Below are 21,381 nucleotides of genomic sequence, written 5' to 3' on the forward strand. Positions count from 1 at the left end.
TTGTAGTATTACCTTGAGGTCCTCATATGTGTCAGCTGTGAGCTTGGTGCTGTTCATATTCAGACTGCACAGGCTCTTCATGGCTGAAAAAGGCAAGCAGTTACAATTAGCCACAATTAGTTTAAACACTAACAAACAACTGACTTTTATACCTTCAACATAGTTAACATGTTAACTCTGAACTTGTCCTAGTGTTCTGGCTTTTTTTAGTTAGATAACACTTGTCTTCTAGCCATTCTCATTAAGCTCAGTTTCTGCGAGTTAAAAATGCTTTCTATAGAATACTGTGATATGATTCATTTAGTGTGTGTTTTCTTACAACTGAGAGCCAGCAGACCAGCATCAGTGACAGGAGTCTCACACAGGTTCAAAACCTGAAGACAGGCCAGATGCTCAGATAACAACCTCAACCCTGCATCCCCAAACTAAAGGAAGAAAAAATAGAAAAAGATAGGACATACATTAGACATAAATTAGATCATTAGTGATTACTAGTGTGTGTGTTTGCAGTTGTGTTAGTGCTGTGTTCCTGTGTGTGTGTGTGTGTGTGTGTATACCTGTGTGGACCAGAGGTTGAGCTGTTTGAGTGAAGGCAGCTTGATGAGCTGCTCGGCACAGGCACTGGTGACGTTGGTGAAGGCCAGGCTCAGGTTCTCCAAGTTCCCAAAAGAACCTGAACTCAACAGGCGGGCCAGGTCCGCATCCTAAGGCATGATAAGGAAAAAACATTCAAGATTGAAAAAGTAAAAGCAAGTATTGCTAACTGTCTCATAACTGACGTCGGCCAGGAGAGAAAAGGTTAAAACTATTTTTGTGTGCAGCAGTGAAGGCATCAGTGTAATCTCACCGTGGACTTTGAGGGCAGAGTCAGCCGGGTGGGGCCTCCTTTCCTTTGCTGAGGAGAAGACACACAGAAAAAAGATGGCGTCTGAGCTCATTGCCTTGCAGGAACCTTTTCAAACAGTAGATGGTGTGTGTGAGCAGCTGCGCCCATGCTGCATTCATATTGAGGAAATGGGTCATGTGAGGTTTGTAACAAAACACTATTCACCTATTTTATATAATTTAATAATACCGTGTTTTAAACATGATGTTACACATATCTCTCACTGTATTTAGTGAGAAAAATCTAATCAGGAAAAAGGATAACAGAAAGCTTGTTTGAATCCTTGGACTCTTCCAAATGGTTGTTTCCTGTCAAGTTGTTTCCATATTTTCTTAACTGACATAAATGTGCCATTTTTGGAAAGGGATTTTTGCCAGAGGATAATAATAATAATAATAATAATTAAACCACAAATTACAAACTTGTAAATAAATTAGGTCATAAATGATAATTTCTGAAAGATTTATTATTGTAATTGTTATTGCTGTAAATGCCGAAGGATACATCCAATAATATGATTACGACTACATTTAGTTTTAACTGTAATTTCTGTCCCACACACAAATGGACACAGAAACATAGTTTTTATATCTGTTTTTGTTTAAATACACATTCCCTGATTTTGTTAGTAGTGCCCTCTTAATTCCAAAATTTCCTAAAAGATAAATTTGGGGTCAGAGTGTAGAAAATAAATACTGTACTGGACATACTGGTAGAATAAATACAATACATCCCGTACATATTTATGTACACAGCTGAGTAACATTTATATTTCTTTATGTGCTATGCGTAAAGTGTATGAGTTGTCTTTGTTTATGCTTATGTGTGTACAGAATGCTCAGTGGTTGCTTCCCTGGACTACCTCCACATATAAATAAACAGCTCAGTTCTGCAGACATAGTCAAGTGGCTGTGACTCAGCGTGTGAAGCATGCAGACTGAGCAGAGAGGGCCAGTTACTGTTACTGGTTTGATCTTTACTGTTCCAGCATTTCAGGACCAGACGAGCTCCGAGAATTTTCACATTCAGTTTACTGAGAAGTGTGCGACAAAGAAGAATTATCCAGTTAGCTGCGGCCCTTCTGGATGTGACAAGAGTGGAGGAGAAAGATGCGGCTGCTTCAAGCCACCAGACAGGCTTTAAGTGTGCCAATAAGCCTTAGTGTAAGAATAATGTGAAGGGCATTTGTAGAATCTGATGGACTGCAGCAGCAGATGAAGCTAAGTGGGCACATGATCATAAAAACCAGGTGATGACTGTAGGTGACAAGTGGAGAAACATGACTCGGTGTGCATCAAAGCCTGGTTTATGCTAATATTGTTGATCTATGGCTCCTTCCTGTCTAAACAGTACAGGCTGTTGATGGTGGCATATCGGTGAATAGTCACTATTTTCTTTGTCTCTTGAAACCAGTGAATCTTCATTGAAATATCACAGTCTAACTATTGCCGTAGACTGTGTGCATTCCTTGAAAGTCTTTTCTATAAAATCTGGGTTTCAAGATGATTTTAGGAACACGATATTCAAGTCCATACTACTAAAAATTTGAGTTACTCCAAAAAAGGACAGAGGCATTGTGGCTGTTTCAATATTTTGATTTTACTAGACCTAGACTTTACCTTCAGTTATAATAATGAGATCTCCATATTCCAAAAGAAGACCAACACAGGAGAATATATTCATTTCACCAGTTTCATAACTTGGAAATACAGAAACTGAAGGTTGAGAAGTCTCGTGTCTTGAGCCAAAAAACTCTTCCTTATCAAGAACTTTAGGGCATGTAATGGATTCGCAAAAAACATTTTAGGTGAGATCATGTCAAAATTGTTAACGCGTCTCAAAGAAAACATTACGTACGCTTGTGTCGAAAGAGACTTTTTTCAGCTCATACACATTAGATGGGAGCAGTCAGGGTTCAGTGCCTCACTCAAGGACACTGCATGTGGACAGGATGAGCTCTGGTATCCAACTACCAACGTTGTGATCAATGGTCAACACCAGAGCTGCGGCCGTCTGAACAAACATCTCTTTACCTTGTATGATAACAGTGCTTTCTGTTCATGTTCCTGTACAATAGACAATGGAGCTGTTCATATATGACGCATCATTCTCCTCAATGAACCTTGTGTCTTCCCTTTGTTCTCATCTTATCTAGTGCATGCTTGGTTCTTAACTTCTGGTGCCTTTAACAGTTGCTGTCAGCAGTGTGCTGGAATTGTGGATTGACAAGTAGGTCACATGCATCGCTGAGGACACAAGAATTTGTACATAATGAGAAACTGGCGACTTGATTTTCCTGCAGAGGCCTTCACTCCACCAAGCTGAACCCAGCAAAAATCTGGGATGAGCTGGAACAAGATGTTCTTAGTTCAGAGCTACAAGAACTGCAAGGCGCCAAAGAGTACAGAACCATGTTAACTTCAGGCCTCAGTGTACTTAATAAAGTACTGTGTGTGTTTGTGTGTGTGTGTGTGCGTGTTGGAGCAGTAACTCACCAGTTCTTTGAGCTCTCTCTGTCGGTCGCAGAGCTGCTCGTACATGCGGAGGCCCACCTGGGTGCTCTCCAGGGTGGAGATGATCTGCAGCTGAGTGTCTTTGTTCTCAATGATGTTGTACTCCAGCATCAGACACAGGATCTGGACACACATGTAAACACATACTCACTGTAAATGGTTACTCCACTGATTTTATATGTGACGATCAGTTCACTCGTTTGTATAATGTCTTCTGTGGCTCTGGAGGAGCTTTGTCAAATGAGTCTGCAAACTACAATGGGGGTATATAGACTGGGGGTGTTTACCACGCAGGGAGGATCTAACAGAAAATGCTATTGGTTGCATTATATGTAGGGAAATGTAGGATCTCTAATTTTTGGAGCTTCAAAGTATTTTGGCCTCTGCTGCTTTGATTTTGACCATTTAGAAAAAAAATCTGTCTCCCCTTGCAGTAGTAAATTGCTGGAATCCCCTTTAATTGAGTCAATTTAACCTCACCTTGATCAGCTGTGTTACTACAGTTAATACTGTAACTGCAGCTGGAACGATTATTTGATTAATCAATTTGTCAACTAACAGAAAATTGATATTTATTGATAGAAGAATTAATGGAAATACAAACATGGACATACCTCCACCATGGTCTGGTTTCCACGTAGGGCCAGCAGCATGCAGGGACCCAGCTTGTTTTCAGCCAGAGAGAGCAGGAACTTCTTGGTCTTATAGCAGGAGCCCATCAAGATATGAACCTGGAGGAGATGAAGGGGAGGGGAGGGTCAGTTGTTAGCAACCACAACCATTTATTAATTTGCACACATTAATAGTTCAGATCGACTGTGTGTGTGTCCATACACTCACCATACTGGCAAACAGCTCTCCATCATCATCACAAGCAACACCTCCTGGACTGTAGAGCTGGAACCAGCCATCTTTACCTGAACGCACACTGAGTAGGCAGGAATGGACCTGGAAAACACACACACACACACACAGATGATTTTTCTGTCGTCAATCTTAAGAAAAAATGCAACTTAAAAGTTTTTTCTTTAGTAATCTCTGACTGATGCTCAATTTTGAGTCTTTTTAGGAGAATATTAACTTTAAACAGTTAATTACTTAAGTGCAATTTTGAGGTACTTTTTTTCTACATTTTTACTACTTTATACTTTTGCTCCACTACATTTCAGTCGGAAATATTGTACTTTTTACTCCACCAAATTTATCTGGCAGCTGTAGTTACTACACTTAACTTTTCTTTAAGCTCTAGATCTGCTAAGTAATTAAGGTTGAAACCGTGGTAAACATGCAAACACACACTCACCTCCTGCCTCGGGTCCTCCGCAAACCTCTGAATAACATATTTCAGTTCCCTGTTTAGACAGAGAAACATTGAGACACAAATGTTAGGTTGTTTTCAAACTGGAATCTAACTCAATCTGTGAAGAACAGTTTATGATGTCTGAGTTACTTACTTTGTGAATTTGGCATGTGCAAGGGCCCTGGAGAGAAAGAAGACAAAGAGAGATGTGAGATATTACAGCCCAAAACACTTGGAGCTGAGAAATATGATAAAACAAACATGTTTCTGTCAGAAATGTTAATTTAATGCATGCTTTTCTAGCAATATAGCTCATATTTGATGTTTACCAGTGTATACAATCATTTCTGGAGGTTAGTTTGACGTGTTTTGGTTGGAGTTCCCCTTTGTGCTACCTTAAAGGTGTGTTAAGCTGATGACACAGTAGCACAATGTTACTTTACATAGGTGGATACAGTCAACATGCTCAGATAAGTTTCAGAGGGAATGCAGAGCTTATTATGACATTTTCAGCATGTGCGCACAAGACATGAGCACATGAACTTCTAGGGATTGTTTGTTGCTTTAGATGACATTTTAATGATCCCTGTGGGGAATCATTACAATTATGTTTTAGTAGCAGTTGTAAGAGGTTAGCTGCGGTGATATTGGATATAAATCAGGTCAGAGAAATGGATAGTTACATTCTAAACTGATCACAAACGACAAAAATGATCAACAATCCTGTAGGTAAATCAGTATAATTAAATTATTTCCCCTAAATTCTTCCTCATTTAGTTTTATCAACTTGTTACAAAACATAATTGAAGCTTTATGAAGCTTACGTGGTGTGAAGTATTTGAGATGCCATGTTTTTTATGGTTGTACTAATACATCAAAAGTGAAGTTGTACATGTGTAGTTCATCATTTTTCACATGTTAATCTGTGGCTCAGCCTGCCATTTCTGGTATCTGTGGACACTTTAGGATCTCCACTAGAATTTAAAAATAAATTTACACAAAGTTAATCGACAAAAACTTTGTTTGTAATGATAAAGCACAGGATGAGGAAGGTTAAAGGAGTAGTTAGATCCAAAGGTGTATGCTGTGTGTAAGCTATTACAGGAGCAAGGAAAGAGAAATATACACATTCAGCTCTAATTCAGACCTAATTCATGTTTTTGAAATTCATCAGTTTATTAATTAAAGGAATAGTTTAACATTTTGGAAAATACTCCTTTTCGCTTTCTGGCCAAGAGTTAGATGAAAAGAATGATGCCACTCTCATGTCTGTACGGTAAATATGAAGCTCCCCCTGTTTCCAGTCTTTATGCTAGGCTAAGCTAACCAACTGGCTCCAACTACGTATTTATCGTACAAACATGAAAGTGGTATCAATCTTCTCATCTAACCTTTGGCAAGAAAGCAAATACGCATATTTCCCAAAATGTTGAACTATTCCTTTAACACTGTTGTAAGAAGCGATATCTATTTGCAAAACAGTCCAAGCATGAAGACGTGAGGCAAAAACTATTTACCTTCCTGTTGTATTCAGTGCACATTATAGATACAGATACATAGTACAGAATGTGTTTGTACTATGCAAGGCAGTTGTTTTCTGCATGAGTGTGCATGAACTTATCTGAGAATGTCAGTATCCGTGTGTGTGTGTGTGTGTGTGTGTGTGTGTGTGTGTGTTCCGAACTTGTGTGTGCATGATTCTCATAATATCCTCAGCTACAGGGTGCCGGGGAGTATTGTTGCCTTTCCTAATGACGCCTGAAGCGATTCGACAAGGCAACAGTGGCACAGGTGAGCAACAGGTGTGTCCCAATGTAGAAGAAACAACAAGTTGTCCACCAGCCAACGCTAATGAAGCTCTGGATCAGCCAGCCAATTACAAGTAAGGCTCGGGGCTGCTTATAGCCAATTAAAGCGGGCTCTCTGGGGAGAGCAAAGCCACCCCTTCAGTCCACGACCCCCAGGAGGAGTGGTGAGGAACCTCATTCACGTCAGCAGCTGGGCCCCAACAGGACCCTCCTACAAACATGTATACATCCCCAAAGACAGCGATGAGAGAGACTGGAAGAAAATGAGGAGGGAGGGAGATAGAAGGGAAGGAGGTGCGAGGGGTGGTGTGTAGTACTGGGCCAATGCTGATGATTGCAGTATATGATAATGGTTATGGCTGCTGCTGCACTGGTGTTTGTGGACTGGAAACAAAAGTGCTCTATTCCGCATTTCTCTGAAACAGCATTTACGTAGATGAGACACCAAAACATAGTACACTACTACAACAACTGCTAGTACTACTTTTACAGTTTCAACGGCTAGTATTAGAACTTCTAAGAGCAGAGTCAATAATATACTTCACATTTCCCTCTAACAAATGAAAGCAATCCTGTAAAATCTCACGCTTAATCTCCTTTTTCTTTACTTTGCACTGTTTATTTTCTTCGGGTTTCCATGCGTAACTACAGTGATTGTGTATTGGGTTCTGTGCGCTGCCAAAACACAGGTGACCTACAGTCAATACTGTGCCTCAACGCATCCTTTATCGATAGGTTCTGAATACTTCTCCCACTGCTGACTGTAAATGATTTTTTTTTAACTGAAAAACATGCAGAGTTTGAAGTGATTTTTATCACTGAGTAGTGTCTGCAGTCTTCTCAGCCCCCAACAGCCTCCACTAAGATGATAAGGCAGCTTGAATGTTGCCTGAGATGGCAAAACAAGTCCGCAAATCCCTTGCTGCTGCTCCCAAAGCTGAATTACTACAAGCACACGATAATAATTGCAGATGAGTGTATCAATATTTTCATCAACTCCACTCTTCTCTCATCTGAATTATAGCAGCTGGACAGTCAGAGGGCACTGTTTAGACCGATTTTACTGTGTAAATCATTAAAGCTTTTTTTGTTCATTTTAGGTTTCTTGTATTACAGATTACTATATAAATGAATAAAATGCAGTTGCTACCGACAGTATAACTGTGAGCTGAGGTGTGTATGTGTGAATACTCACTCTTTAGGGAAGGGGATGGGCTGCAGCAGGCTGGCCAGAGCAGGTCTCCAGTCATCATAGTCCGACCTGACAGAGACAATCGTAAAAAGAAAAAGAAAGAAAACAGAGATGAAGTGTGTAACAATGTAAAGAGGAGGGTGTAGCCTGCATAAGTGAGTCTGGAGAACCAAAAGACAGAGGAGTAGTTGAAACATGAGCAGCGCTGAGATGACGCAGACCTACAGTGTTGATTTAACAGAAGAGCAGCATCACATTACTGTGAGTTAAGTAACACTGCCTTTGATACAAATGCTACACACTATTGCTTTTTAGGCCATCCTGTTTGGTTACAGCACCTACACCCCGACAGAGGGACACACACACACACACACACACACACACACACACGTAACTGCTGCTCCACTTTCACACTGTGTAATCAGCACCGGGGCTCATACATGCATTCATTCACTGAGGGCTGTTTAACCCATTTATACTGATCAGTTCTTCAGGTATATACACACTCACATAATGCCACCTTTGCAAACTAGGACACTTCCTGGGTTGTTGACATGTAATTTCTATGATATGAAATTGGCTTAAAGTTTATGTAAGTAGCTTCATCAAGACACAGATGTTTGATAAAAGGCTTTACAGTATGAAACCCCTTTTTGTTTAATAACAAGCAGCACTAGATTTCAATGAATTTTCAGTCTGATATCTGTTCACGTGTCACAGTTAGGTTAGACTGTGTGCCTTACATGTAGATGACATGATGTTTTTGTTAATGTGTCCCGCTGGTCATCTTAATACAGGGGACTGGTCAAACTGGCTAAGGTTAGGTCTGTTTTCTGCATCATGTGATGTGCACCTTCAAATACTGTCACTGGGCATGTGGACCGTTAAAATCAGCTGATTTGACAAAACTAAACTCAATATGCAGTAACTCACTTCTAAGTTACTTCTCTGTTACTTTTTTATTGTGCGCACATATATCCAAGACATAAATCTGAAAATCCAGTGTTTTAAACTCTCCTTAAGATAGGTGAGCTGGCACTTTACTGTTTGCTATGGGTTTGCTAGAATTTCAATATGTGACTTGGTCACAGGCCTAATAGAGGTGGCAGACTGATGGAAAAATCACATTGTTACGCTTTGAATTTTTCAGAACAACACAACAAAACAAACACTTGTGCGTAGTCTCTGTGTATGACTGAAGTCAATGTAGCTGTCATTTCCATAATCCACTGCAGCTGAAAAATATTGCTAAAATCCTGTAGTCTATCAACGTGTGGCATGTAGTAACACATTTTTACCTCTAAGAAGAAGTTTTTTTTTTTACTGGTTTCCAGAAAATTGCTGTAGGATCTCCAGTTTACTCCTTTCCATCATGTGTGACCATTATTCATATAAGTTTAAGTCCATCATAAGTCAAGGGGGTGGTAGTGTCGTGCCAAAGAATGAATTCAATAGCAATGCTCACCTCACCAGCACCAACATTACAATTGACAGAGCTTAGTTAAAGGTACAGTCTGACATTTTGGGAAATAGCCTTGTTTGATGTCTTACACAGACTCATATGAGAAGATGACTATGGACGTCATGTTTGAGGGTCCAGTACAGAGGTAGGTCCAGGACATGTTTAGTCTAGCTTAGCATAAAGACTGGATGCAGGGGGAAACTGCTAGCCCGCTGTTTCATCTCTGTATAGCACCTAGAGCTGAAACTGATTTTGATCTTCTTATCTGACTCTGGGAAAACAAGTGTATCCAAAACGTTGGACTGTTCCATCAATACTTAGTAGCAGTGACAGCTTTATGTGTAAACTCACAGCATCTTGAGGATGAGAGCGAAGCAGCCCAGCACTCGGTCGGCCTGTGCTGGCAGCTGGATGGACAGAGTGTTGACGGCCGGGCTGACCAGCAGACAGTCGATGAGGTTGGGTTCGCTGTCACCCCCCGATGGTCCGCCCTTCCGCCTGGCGTTGGCCGAGTTGTTGTTTCGCTCCAGCTCCACCAGGATCTCGCTGGAGTTGACAACGGAGGGAGGAGGGGAGAGGGGCAGGGAGGGCGTTGGGGAGGAGATGGGAATGGATGGGGTGGGGTTTGAGGGGGCGGGGAGAGGGGGCTGAGGGGTACTGGGGTTGGCGGAGAGGGGGAGGATGGTGGTAGGAGGCGGCGTAGGAGGCTCGGGGCGCAGCAGGCGGAGCGGCATCGGGGGCTTGCGGTCGTTCTGCTGCTGGCAGCCGTTTCTGATCTCCTTCAGGCTGGGGGAGTTGTCCCGACTGCAGGGACACAGAGGCGGAAATAGGGGCAAAGGTGATTGGACCACATATGAAACAACAGTAATGTCAATGAAAGTATAAGCAAGAGGCCAAAAAAGAACAAAGTGTAATGACGACAGGAAAGAAAAGAGAGGTGGGATGTAGAAAGAGCCAGGAGAGATGGGCACCAGAGTGATGGTCCCTTCGTGTGCTGGAGTTTTGGAAAAATGAGCTCAGAATGTTCCTCTCTGGGGCGAAGGAAGATGACGCTAATTAGTTAAGATAGCATACGCCACACATCTGCAGTCAACAAAAAGCCCCTATGGAACACACTAGAAAAAAACAAGACCATTTAAATATAATCATTTTGTTTCTCTAATATACCATGACATATGTTAATACACTGACAAAAATGAAACCCAGATGTTAATAAACAAAGCGTTAATAAAAAAAATGTATACTCTTTCACAATGATCGATTCAGAGTTGGTACATACAGCGGTTTGCAGCTGCTTTTTATTCCCATGCACTGAACATATTTTTTTCTATATTTGAAGGTATGATTGATGGAGGCCATTTACCTCATAAACAATGTACAACATTTAATAAGCATTCCAAGACTAAATGTAAAGATTATATCTGTCAAAGCGGCAAAATGTGGAAAATGGATACACTGAAGGCAAAGGTCTGTTTCGTCACCTGTCATGCTGTGTATAGTCACTATTAAACCCATAAGAGCTCTTTATTGAAAAAAATGAAACTCCAAAGAATGGTGAGGTAAGTCAACAGCCCAAAAGAACGCTAAGAACACCTGGTCTCATATGCAACTTCAATGCATCCTTCTTAATAAACATAGCCATGTTATGTAGTCAATTAATTTTTATTTATTGTTTGTATTTTATATAATTGTGTATGTATTTTATTGCACTGTAGAGGTATTGTTTCTTTTTTTTTCATTCTGGGACATGCAAATTTGTTTAAACTATAAATGGCATAATGTGATCTGATGACAGTGTAGTATCTGAGCTGCTTTCCCAGTAACGTCTGAAAATTACTGTTTGTACTGTTTCCTTCATATTAGTGGTACAAGATGTGGTAAATTACCAATCATGTGTTTGTTTAATCAATGAAAAAATGGACAGAGGTAAACAAAAGAATGACCCCTCTACCACAACAGCTGAACAAACAGGTATTGTGTGGAATGGTCAACCTTAAAAAACAATGGCTGCTTTAGCAAAGCTTTTTCACACCAGCTATATCTTTTTATAGTATGTGTAATTAAATATGTGTAGGCCTCTCTGCACAGCATTAATATTTCCAAGCAATGTCTGGTGTTTAGGAACTAAATGACACTGGACAAACTCCCAGCAAAAATCCCTTAATGTTTTTGAGACATTTATCTATCATCGATCATCTACCCTTTAAATTTTGTTCTGGGGAACAAACTTAGTGACCAAAGACTCAAGTAATTGTGCACTTCTAGCTCTTAATAATTAGCAATTCAGGAATGTTTACATACACTCAGTTGCCAGTTTATTATAAGATATGCCTAGCTAAAACTATTACAGTATAATACAATGCAATGAATCTTACTATCATGAACATTTATTAATTCAACAGCAGCACTAACTACAGCCTCCAAAATGACCATAACATTGAATCAACACTTTTCTATAGCAGGAAACAATGGACATTAAAGCCTTCATGAAGGTAGGGTTTATTGCAGTTGGCTGTTATATTAGATGCATTAGTTTTAGGTTGTGTAACTAATAAACTGGTAACTGAGTATATATCTCTCTTTTTAACAGAGGTGTTACAAAGAATATACAGTTTCACATCAGAATCAGAATCAGAAATGGTACATGGTACAGAATATGGGATTTTGGCTCAAAGTTGTCGTAGGAGCTTGCTCATTTCTGATAAAAATATTGTCCACACAATCAAATTTCCACTGATGAGTATTATTATAAAAGTTTGCCTAAAAGATAATTATCACATTAAAAATTTCAATACACTTCTAGTACCTACAACTCTAAAAAAAAAAAAAAAAAAAAACAACTGTAAAAGTTAGGTGTTAGATGAGCACATCAATACTGTCAATAAATAAGCTACAATGGAGTGAGCTATCTCTAGTGTAAAGACAACATAAAAACATAAAAGCTTTTAGTCATGTTTCAGTATTTTGTCAGGAATGTGTATACATTGTCATTAAACGATGGAGAGTGCACTCAGATAGCCATTTTGTATGCAAGCAGTATGGCAGTATGAAACCTCAGGGGAGCTGTAGCTTGTCTAGCCTTTCATGCTGCTGACCTTCAGGCCTGACAGATCTGAGCTGCTCAAACTGCAGCGGTCAGATAAACAAGATGTCCGGACATGAGTGGAAAGGTAAGTGGATAAACTGAGGGAGAGGGGAAAAACTGACAAGATCAAATGTGAAGGTGGTGAGGCAAGCCAAGAGTTTACAAACTCCATCGTGTTCGGGGAAAAGACGAGAAGCTACCGTGTGTGTGTGTGTGTGGATGTGTATGACTGACCTGTTGATGAACTCCTCATAACAGGAATAAATCGCAGCGAGACACACTGCCACCAGGTTTGGCAGGACACGTGGGTGAGGGCACTGCCCTGTTGGCCCGTGCATGCTACAACACACATATGTGCAGGTTAGATACCATGGTCCCAACTATCTACTGTAGGTTCAGCCTCTGTGACAGCACACGATCAGCTCTGTACACCTCATGCTCTTTAAGTATTTCATGTCTACATGTTCTTTAGAGGCTTTTCAGGGTATGAAATTGAATAAATGTATATAAATATGATATATAAATAGAACAAAATACCAGCAGTAATTAACATAAATCCAAACCTTCCACTATACGTGTACTTGATTACACGTCTACATCTAATCAGACAGGACATCAACAATTTTATAGGACCTGTTGACACGCGCTATTGGGCATGACAGTTTCTCACCTGTGGACAAACTTCTTCACGACCTCCATCCCAGCATTCAGCTCGTTGAGAGCCAGGATATACTCCTGAGTGAAGAGACGCAGTCGAGGGCACTTTCCAAAATCCTGCCAAAGAGACGCACAAAAACAAGGACAGAGTCAAAAATATATAAACCAAACCAAAGTGCAAAAGAGAAAAGACATAACTTGATGATTACATCCAGAAATGTAAAGGTTTTCCACTCTGTCTGGTTTAGTTAGTGGATAGAGGCACTGTATATATAATTACAACGACTAAAAGAGCCGTTCTTTGGGAAGACCCTTTCTAAAACAGACTGTGGGAACACTACATCATATATCATGTCTTCATCCCCTGCAAAAATCAGGCGCTTTTAAACTGGGCTGGGGAAAGGACACATTTTTTAATGTCTTTTTTAATAGACGTTTTTGAGGCATATTATGCTCTTTTATTTTTTTAGATATATGAAATTAAAGATATGACAGGAAATTACAGTGATGTTGCGCCTCATGGTTGGCGCCTTAACCCCCTCAGCCACCAGGGCGCTCCAGAAAATAATTTATAACTTCTAATTTCATTATTGATTTTGCTTATTGATCTATATAGTTCCTTATCAATCACTTTATGATTAATTGCTTGGTAGAATAGAACACATATGTTTTATATTGTTGGTTTAGTTTTACTGTTTAAACTCTATTGAGCAAAAACTGACTGAAAAAAACATTACAACTCAAACAGTAAAACCTTACAACAAAAACAAATTTTTAAAAAACTTTTGTCAACGTTGACAAGGTTAATCCGGCCCTGTCTGATACATATCACAACATCCAGTTTATATTCAGGATTTTAAGGTTTTAGATTCATCAGATGTACTGGATGCATTTCTTCTTCTACTAGATTGAAGGAATGTAGCATTTTCACATAAATTACCAAAAACATGAAATTGCATGTAATAAACAGTTATCAAAAGAGGAATTGGGCAGAGTGGAACCAATACTAAATGGGAACTGATTTCTTATTCTCATCTTTACTACTGAATGCTCTGTGCAGCTCCTGAACACAGCCGCTCTCACCATGTTATGTTTGAGGATTCTCTGGACCACAGGAGTGAACACTTCAATCACGACCATCGACCGTGGCCGCTCCCGACAGTGCTGCAAAACACAGGAATGACCATCAACAGGAAGCACTTTTAAATGCTTAAAACTATTTATCTTTACTACAGAAACTATATGTTCAGTGTTGTTCTATTCTGAGTCAGGTTATGACTGCAGCACATGAGCTCACCTTACAGAAGAACTCACACAGGTCAGGTGGTGGGTGGTTGTTTTCCAGAAGAGGAGCAATGGCCTGAACACACACACACACACACACACACACACACACACACACACACACACACACACACACACACACACACACACACAAATAGATGAATATTTCCATATCCTATCTCCTATTTACACTGGCTGGGAGCCAGCAGTATAGAGCTGTCAGGTGCAGGAGCCTTGTAAAAACAGCCCACAGGTGAGCTACACAAACATCGCAACCTCTCTCAGCATCGAACTCTTCTGTTCCGCCCAGATACCGCTATAAGGGCATCGACAGCAGCAATCGAAAACACACAAACACACAAGTGTAACATGAACAAATACATGAGAGAATCTATATTTTTCTTCAGTTTAAAGACCAAAACAACAAGAGGCTGGGCTCAGCGGTGTTAATTATTAACTTCAGCCTGACATCAAATATCAATTTATAGTGACAGTGAACTTCATACTCACCACTATGATGTTCTCATGATCCTGAGTGCTGAGATTAGAGTTCTGTCAAGAAGAAGAGAAAAAACCCAGAAGAGTTTAGGGAAGAACAAAAAAGAAGAACGCTGTAATCAAATGTCCTCACAAGAGGATGACACAACTGTGTTTATTCACAAACACTGTTAATTAGTAAGCTTGGTAGGTGGAATTTGTTACCTTTGGACAGAGCCAAGCTAGCTGTTTCCCAGTTTCCAGTCTTTATGCTGAACTAAGCTAACCGTCTGATGGCTGTAGCTTCATATTCAGTGTACAGATATAAGAGTGGTCTTCTCATATAACTCTCAACAAGAAAGCAAATAAGCACATTTCCTAAAATGTCTATTCCTTTAATGATTTTGGTGACCTCCTAACCTTTCCTCTAGCACCAAACTACAGACTTTACATTTATAGCCTGACTACTGTTACTACTAAAGATCTAAGAATAACAATGAAATCAGTGTGTTAATTGTACTTTTGCATTATGAGATGTAACAAACATTGTAGCCTCTAGGGCCCTAATGTTCTACTGTATGTGCTGTGGCCTTCCCCCCTTTAAGAATATGTTTGAGTTGCAGTGGTGGATCTTTTACTAAATAGCCAGCCACCGCCCATGAAGAAAATAAAAGATTTCGAAATTTAAAAATGTCTCTAATAAAAAATAAAGGACTGGGAACATTTTTGCTAAAAAATGTCTATAGTGTATAGTGAAAATAAAAAAGAACTCCAATAAAATTGTGTTTTGGAGCTCCATACTTTATAGAAGAATAGTAGAATTATGAGGCACTTGCATCAAATGTTGATTTAAAAACCCCCAATTAGGATTAGATTTAGATTAGAGCAAAGACTAATATTAGGCATAAAAAGAAAATGGTAAGGGCCAGGGCCTCACTGGTAATATACGCATGAGGGTGCATATGTGTATGTGTTGCTACCTCAGCCAGCAGGGTGGAGATGATGTGCAGTGGAGCCTGGTGGATGGACTCGTCCTGCAGCGGTGAGGTCAGAGCCATGTCCACCAGCGCTCTGATCTCCTTCAGCACCACATCCCAGCGGCTCGGATTGTTCAGGACCTTGCGGTATTTGTAGATCTTTTTCTGTAGGAAAGACAACGCAATACCCCACGGTGACTACCTAGCAAGTATTTGGTATGCATTTATTTTCTATAGCTGCTGCTTGCATTGGTTTGTGAAACCAGCACTTCAACACCTCAGATATCATTAAGAAATATTTTTCAAATATGTGAATTTTGTTCTTGTTTTGGTCCTGTTTCATGTCACTATACCTCACATGCTTGTTGGGTTGTTGGGTTTTTAATTTTTTAAATGGTCCAGTGAAAACACACAAACAGGAAATGTTTGTAAAGAATCAGACCTGTGTAAAGTCTCCCTACACCTTTATATATACAGTGTGTCACATGGCTTTTATGTGACAGCTTCTGATTATTGTTTGAGAAAGTGTTGAGTGTGGAGGAAATTAAACACAGAGGAAAAATATATTTTTTTAAACCATGGGAAGTAACTGTGAGCTCTACCACTGAACTACCTCAGGCATACTTCCTTGTATAGCTTTATTTAGCTTAGTAAGCACAGCATGGCTCTAGTACTGACAGGTTTAGAGGTCTGATCCTCATAAAGGTCTGTAAAGTGCCATAGAATTGTGTGTCACTGTGAGAAGATTTGTAATACAACAAAAACCTATTTTTGGGTGTTTCAACGGGATCATTCAGCAATAAACTTCAATGTGTGCTGAAATACAGTCATGCTTTAATCGGGCAGATGAAACTAATCAATTAAAAAGTAAAGACAAACCGTAACCTTACCTTCCACTGCAGTGAGTGAAACCATTGGTCCCTTAAGTAGCTGTTTGCAGCCTGTAGCAACACACACATACACACACCCATGCAGAGAGACACAAACAATTTGTTATATCTGATCTCAGGTAATAGAAAGCAAAGTCACAGAAAAGGATTGTATGACATTGGCTCATAGTCACCCAGACAACTACATCCTGAAAGAGGCAAAAAATATTTTTGCATTTTTGTAAAAGGTTAAAAGTTCACTTTTTGTCAACGTTAAATTATCAGATTGCTGTACATTGTCATTTTCTACAATCTTAGGCCTAAATACAGCATATTTACCAAGAACTACTCCATTTTGAAGATAGATTTTACATGTTTAAGTGTTGACATTTACAGTTGCAGACAATATCTGCTGGGTTTTGACTTACAAACGCAGCCCCCTCCCTCTAACTACTTTTGGTTACTCACAATCACAGTGTGTTGATTTCACTTTTAAACAGCCCTGTAAGTGTTTGCTGTGAAGGTCTAACATTAGTCAAGAATACAAGAAAATGTGCAGTTACTAGATGCAAAACACAAAATGAGTCTTTGCACTGCTTGCCAAAGGAAAAATAAATTAAACAGGCATGGTTGGACTTTTACAGGAGAAATTCTAAACATTAAAGCCGCACTAATTAACAACAGATCAAGACTATGTGTAATGAAAGTGGTTGCTTGTAGTGATGAATAAATAGAGAATTACCACCCGACTCTCCAGTTCCCCTCAGCTCTATGGAGCGTTTCATTGTCTTTTAGCCCATTGTTTTATTAGACCACAACTTTACTGTTTGGTTGACTGTCACCGCCCTCATCAACCTCATTTCCAGCAGCAGCAGGCAAAAAAAAGTATGGCATTTAATTAGTCTCAAAACCTGTGCACATAAAAAAACAGGCACATGCACATAATACGAGCAAGCAGAACAGTATCCACGAGCGAAAACCATCCTCGCGAGGGAGCATTTATGCTCCACGTGCACAAATGCGGTCCAGCGGGCATGGAGCTGTGACGAGCGCTGACTTGAACATCCCTACATGCTCACAACTGCTCAACGCTGCTCAAGTTGATTTTTGAGACTTTGAAGGCGGGGATGGAATAGACAGTGGCTGATGTCACCCCTCCTTTGATTGGTCACTTTCAAAACCCACAGTCTCCGGCCTGTCTCTGGCCCATTTTTTGGCAGCAGAATCATCAAGAAGTCAATCAAGATGTCGGAGAAAAAAAGAGGTAAAGTGAGGACCAGCCACCTCCACAATGCCCTTAACACAAGTAAATCATGCATAACCAAAATGTAACATAGGCTATTTGTGTTGACAGCAGTGGCATATATGATCCATGTAGGTTACAATTGCTATGAAAAAATGTAGACCCAATGCATAAGTTAGTTAGTCAGTGCCAGCAACTGCTGGTCTTTAACTGTGTCAGTGATCAAACCAAACAGCCATTCAAAGGTCATGGTCAGTATTGAAAGTGACCAATCAAAGGAGCGGAGACATCAGCCACGGTCTATTCCAACCTCGCCTGTGTGTGATGTTGAGCAGCTGCGAGCGTGGCTTCATCTGGACTGTGTGGTTGTGGTCTGACCTAATGTGATTGACAGTATTCTGGGAATCAAAGCAAACAGCCACAGAACTGTCATCAGATTTTAATTCAAATGTTGCTGGTGTACAGTAGTATGTGACCTATGTGTATCACATTTTTGCAGCTGAGCCCCACCCCTGCTTCATACCAGTGAGAAGAGCACAGACAAAACAAAAAACACAGAAAATTTCTCATGCGAAATAGCCAATCAGAAGCAGTAGGGCGGGTCCTGGAGAGCAAGGTAGTGTGATCCAAAACAAAGCCGCTTCAGTCTGTAATTATGGCTTCGGTTCAGCCCTTCATGTTCCAACAACCCGAACCAGCTTCACGACCGAGACGGAGTGGTTAGTAATTAACTTTAATTTATCTTTTATAGCTAACGTTTTAACGGTACGCTGTCTCTACATCACAGTAACAACTTTATTGACTGCCTGGAGGGTATCTAACGTTACTTTAATTTCATATTTAGGTGTACTTGTGGAAACTGTGTGTTACAAACGCGTGTTACAAACGCGTGTTACAAACGCGTGTTACATAGTGACGCAGATACGTTACGGAAGTAAAGGTTGGAGCTGTTTTCAGGCAGTTCAGGAGCAGTGTTTTCTGTGGCAGAGGGTGACTCCCTTTGGGGTGGACTTTGGGCTTTTTCAGTTTGCAAACCTATTATATGCACAAAAAAAGATATATAACACAATTAAGGAAAGGGAAAAAGCCAGAAAGCATAATATGACCACTTTAAGGGAACACAGAAATAAGTGTAACTTTAAAATGAACAAGAAGTCTACTCTAAGCTGCCTCTTGACGTGCCGTATTAATCTTATAAAATGAATTCCCTTTAAAGCCTGGCACATCTTTATTAGATCAGTGTGTGAATGCAGAGAGACACCTGGATGCAGCCAATCTGACACATGTACATTTCATTAATTGGCTCCAAAACATAAAGCTATTAGCTGAATGATTAGCAGTAAATAGACATCTGACAGTCATGTAATTGTGCTCTTACTCTCTAAACTAGCATACATTATATTATCAGGTTACCACTGACTGACATCTATTGTTGCTAAGGTTTCCAACTCTTGATCAAACATTTTTATATCAAATCACTTCTACATGCTGTGTACCATCTCTGACAGACTGTTACAGTTAACAGTGTGCATTTTATTGGAAGCTGGTGTATGCTACACTGATAATTATCAGCCAATCAGGTCTTCAATCACTAATATTATATATTTGAACTGAGAGACACACCTACTTTAACAAGACGAGATTTACACAGAGGAGTAGAGGTAAGATGAAAAAAATGGTTGAAATAATTTATTGACGTCTTTTAAAAATGACTTTTCGACACCACGGAGATAGTACATTGTAAACTGAATTGACAACAACTGCAGAGAGACTTTAAAAATTAACTTTGTCTTCAGAACAACAAACAGGACCAGAAAAAATGTTGCCATTCTTCCCATCTGCTTCCTGTGTGTTTGCATTTTTTATTACCTGTCCCAATGTTTGTTAACAGTAAAATAACTGATTGCCGGCAAAACAAAGTGTAATGACTTTAAGGTCAGACCAGTCTAGGTGCGGTATGTATTTAGAGGAAGAAATGGTGCATGTTGTAGACCAGGTAGAAGGAACAGTATGTTCAGTACAGTATGTGGCCTACAATTTTCAATGAGGTAGCGGATAAATGATTCATTTCTATGTGCCACTGTGAAGGATTTTAACTGTTTTTGGATAATATTCTTATAAGAGATTAAAATTGTGTCAGGTTATACTGAAACTGAGTGTCGTCATTCTAGCCTGCTTAAAATGATGCTACAAGGACCTGCACTTATGAGTAACTAATTGAACTAATTGATTGTCACAAAATAGTCAAAAGTAACTGGCATCAATAACTCACTATTAAAAAACTTAATAGTAATAAAGCAACTGCTGACTGCTGGAGATGAATATATTGCATTCATTATTACTTGTTAAAATGCAAGATCCAAATAATGGTGAGTGACTGCAGCAATTCAGATGGGAATCCATGATGATGACCTGGCCTACTTTCATCAAATTTATACCCACAGGAAACATACAATCACAATGAGCCAAGGAGAGCAGAAATCATATTCCTTCAGTGTTTTAATCATATTTATCAGTGTTTTTGTTGCCACCTCATCATACAGCATGCAGCGACATAGTTTGTACGGCTGGGAAATTAGTTGCCATAGTCCAAACTAGTATGTTGTCAAATTGGGATTTCAGTGTTCACTCTGTTTGGGGTTTTCAGGTTAACTTACTATCTTGATCTCTAAACCATGACATTTTAATAATTCTCTAATGTTCTTTCCTTAGCTGGAAAACTACACCAGGTTTTCCAGTTTTCCACAGGAACCATGACTGATCTTGGCTTGTGGATAGGATCCAGCGGAGCATTTCCTTCAAAGCACAAACTGAATCCGCCTGGCAGCGGTCCAAACAGCTGGCAGCAGGCATAAGCATAAACACAGCTGAGGAGGTGGGTATACACTGTTGACCCCCAACACCCATAATGGATTAGATTGTGTATCAGAGGTAAGTGGGCTAATGGGTAACAGTACCAGATGTGCTCACTGAATGGCTCTGGTTAATGTGGAGATGATTTTGTCCCAGGAATTCAGAGCAGTCTCTCAGACTCCAGCAGATACATGGTGTAAGGTGTCCAGTATAGGTTCTGGTACTGTCCTGAGTCTAACATATTACAGACACAAAACTAGGCACCACAGACTATTCACCACAAATCTACTGATGTAAAAATTCATCCCAACAGGGAGCAATCAGGACCAAAGTTCCCACTACACCGATAGCTTTAAAATCTCAGTTTAATCAATTGTCACGGGCCATGGACCAAATAGTGTTCATTTATCATGCAGTGCTCCACTTTGTCCCCAGATATTTAATCTGTTTATACAAGTGGGTTTAAAATATTTTGTGATACATGATAGTAGATGTAATGACTTTGCCAAAGCTAAGAGTTTGATGAACTGATACCCCTGAATTAATGCCAGATTACACTGGCTGTTTCAGGCAGGGATCGTGTGTTTGTGCTGCTGTTGCACCTTGGGCATAACATCCACCAGGGACAGGGGACCACAGCCTGTGATGTTCAGCAGGGTTCTGGGTTAAACATGCAGAGAGTAAGGCGGCTTTTTCTGATGAATATTTACCACTTTTCTGGCAGAATGATTAAACTAAACATGATAGCCATCTTAATCATAACGTGTTGCTGTTA

General features: G+C 39.9%; 1 protein-coding gene across 1 annotated transcript in view; it reads right to left on the reverse strand.

Annotated features, from left to right (window-relative positions):
- The window catches only part of LOC122874455 (c-Maf inducing protein), a 48,725-nt gene that overhangs the window by 4,324 nt on the left and 23,020 nt on the right, over positions 1-21,381 (reverse strand). Inside the window, exons 3-20 of the mRNA XM_044192334.1 lie at positions 16,532-16,582; positions 15,645-15,806; positions 14,698-14,739; positions 14,201-14,263; positions 13,987-14,067; positions 12,917-13,020; positions 12,481-12,585; positions 9,513-9,965; positions 7,703-7,768; positions 4,854-4,880; positions 4,703-4,751; positions 4,240-4,347; positions 4,014-4,130; positions 3,382-3,522; positions 848-895; positions 558-704; positions 320-425; positions 13-83 (exon numbers count right to left, since the gene is read on the reverse strand). Coding sequence (XP_044048269.1) covers positions 13-83; positions 320-425; positions 558-704; positions 848-895; positions 3,382-3,522; positions 4,014-4,130; positions 4,240-4,347; positions 4,703-4,751; positions 4,854-4,880; positions 7,703-7,768; positions 9,513-9,965; positions 12,481-12,585; positions 12,917-13,020; positions 13,987-14,067; positions 14,201-14,263; positions 14,698-14,739; positions 15,645-15,806; positions 16,532-16,582 — 1,941 coding nt within the window. The remainder of the gene's footprint in view (positions 1-12; positions 84-319; positions 426-557; positions 705-847; positions 896-3,381; positions 3,523-4,013; positions 4,131-4,239; positions 4,348-4,702; positions 4,752-4,853; positions 4,881-7,702; positions 7,769-9,512; positions 9,966-12,480; positions 12,586-12,916; positions 13,021-13,986; positions 14,068-14,200; positions 14,264-14,697; positions 14,740-15,644; positions 15,807-16,531; positions 16,583-21,381) is intronic.

Source organism: Siniperca chuatsi, linkage group LG4 (assembly GCF_020085105.1).
Source record: "Siniperca chuatsi isolate FFG_IHB_CAS linkage group LG4, ASM2008510v1, whole genome shotgun sequence".
NCBI lineage: Eukaryota > Metazoa > Chordata > Actinopteri > Centrarchiformes > Sinipercidae > Siniperca > Siniperca chuatsi.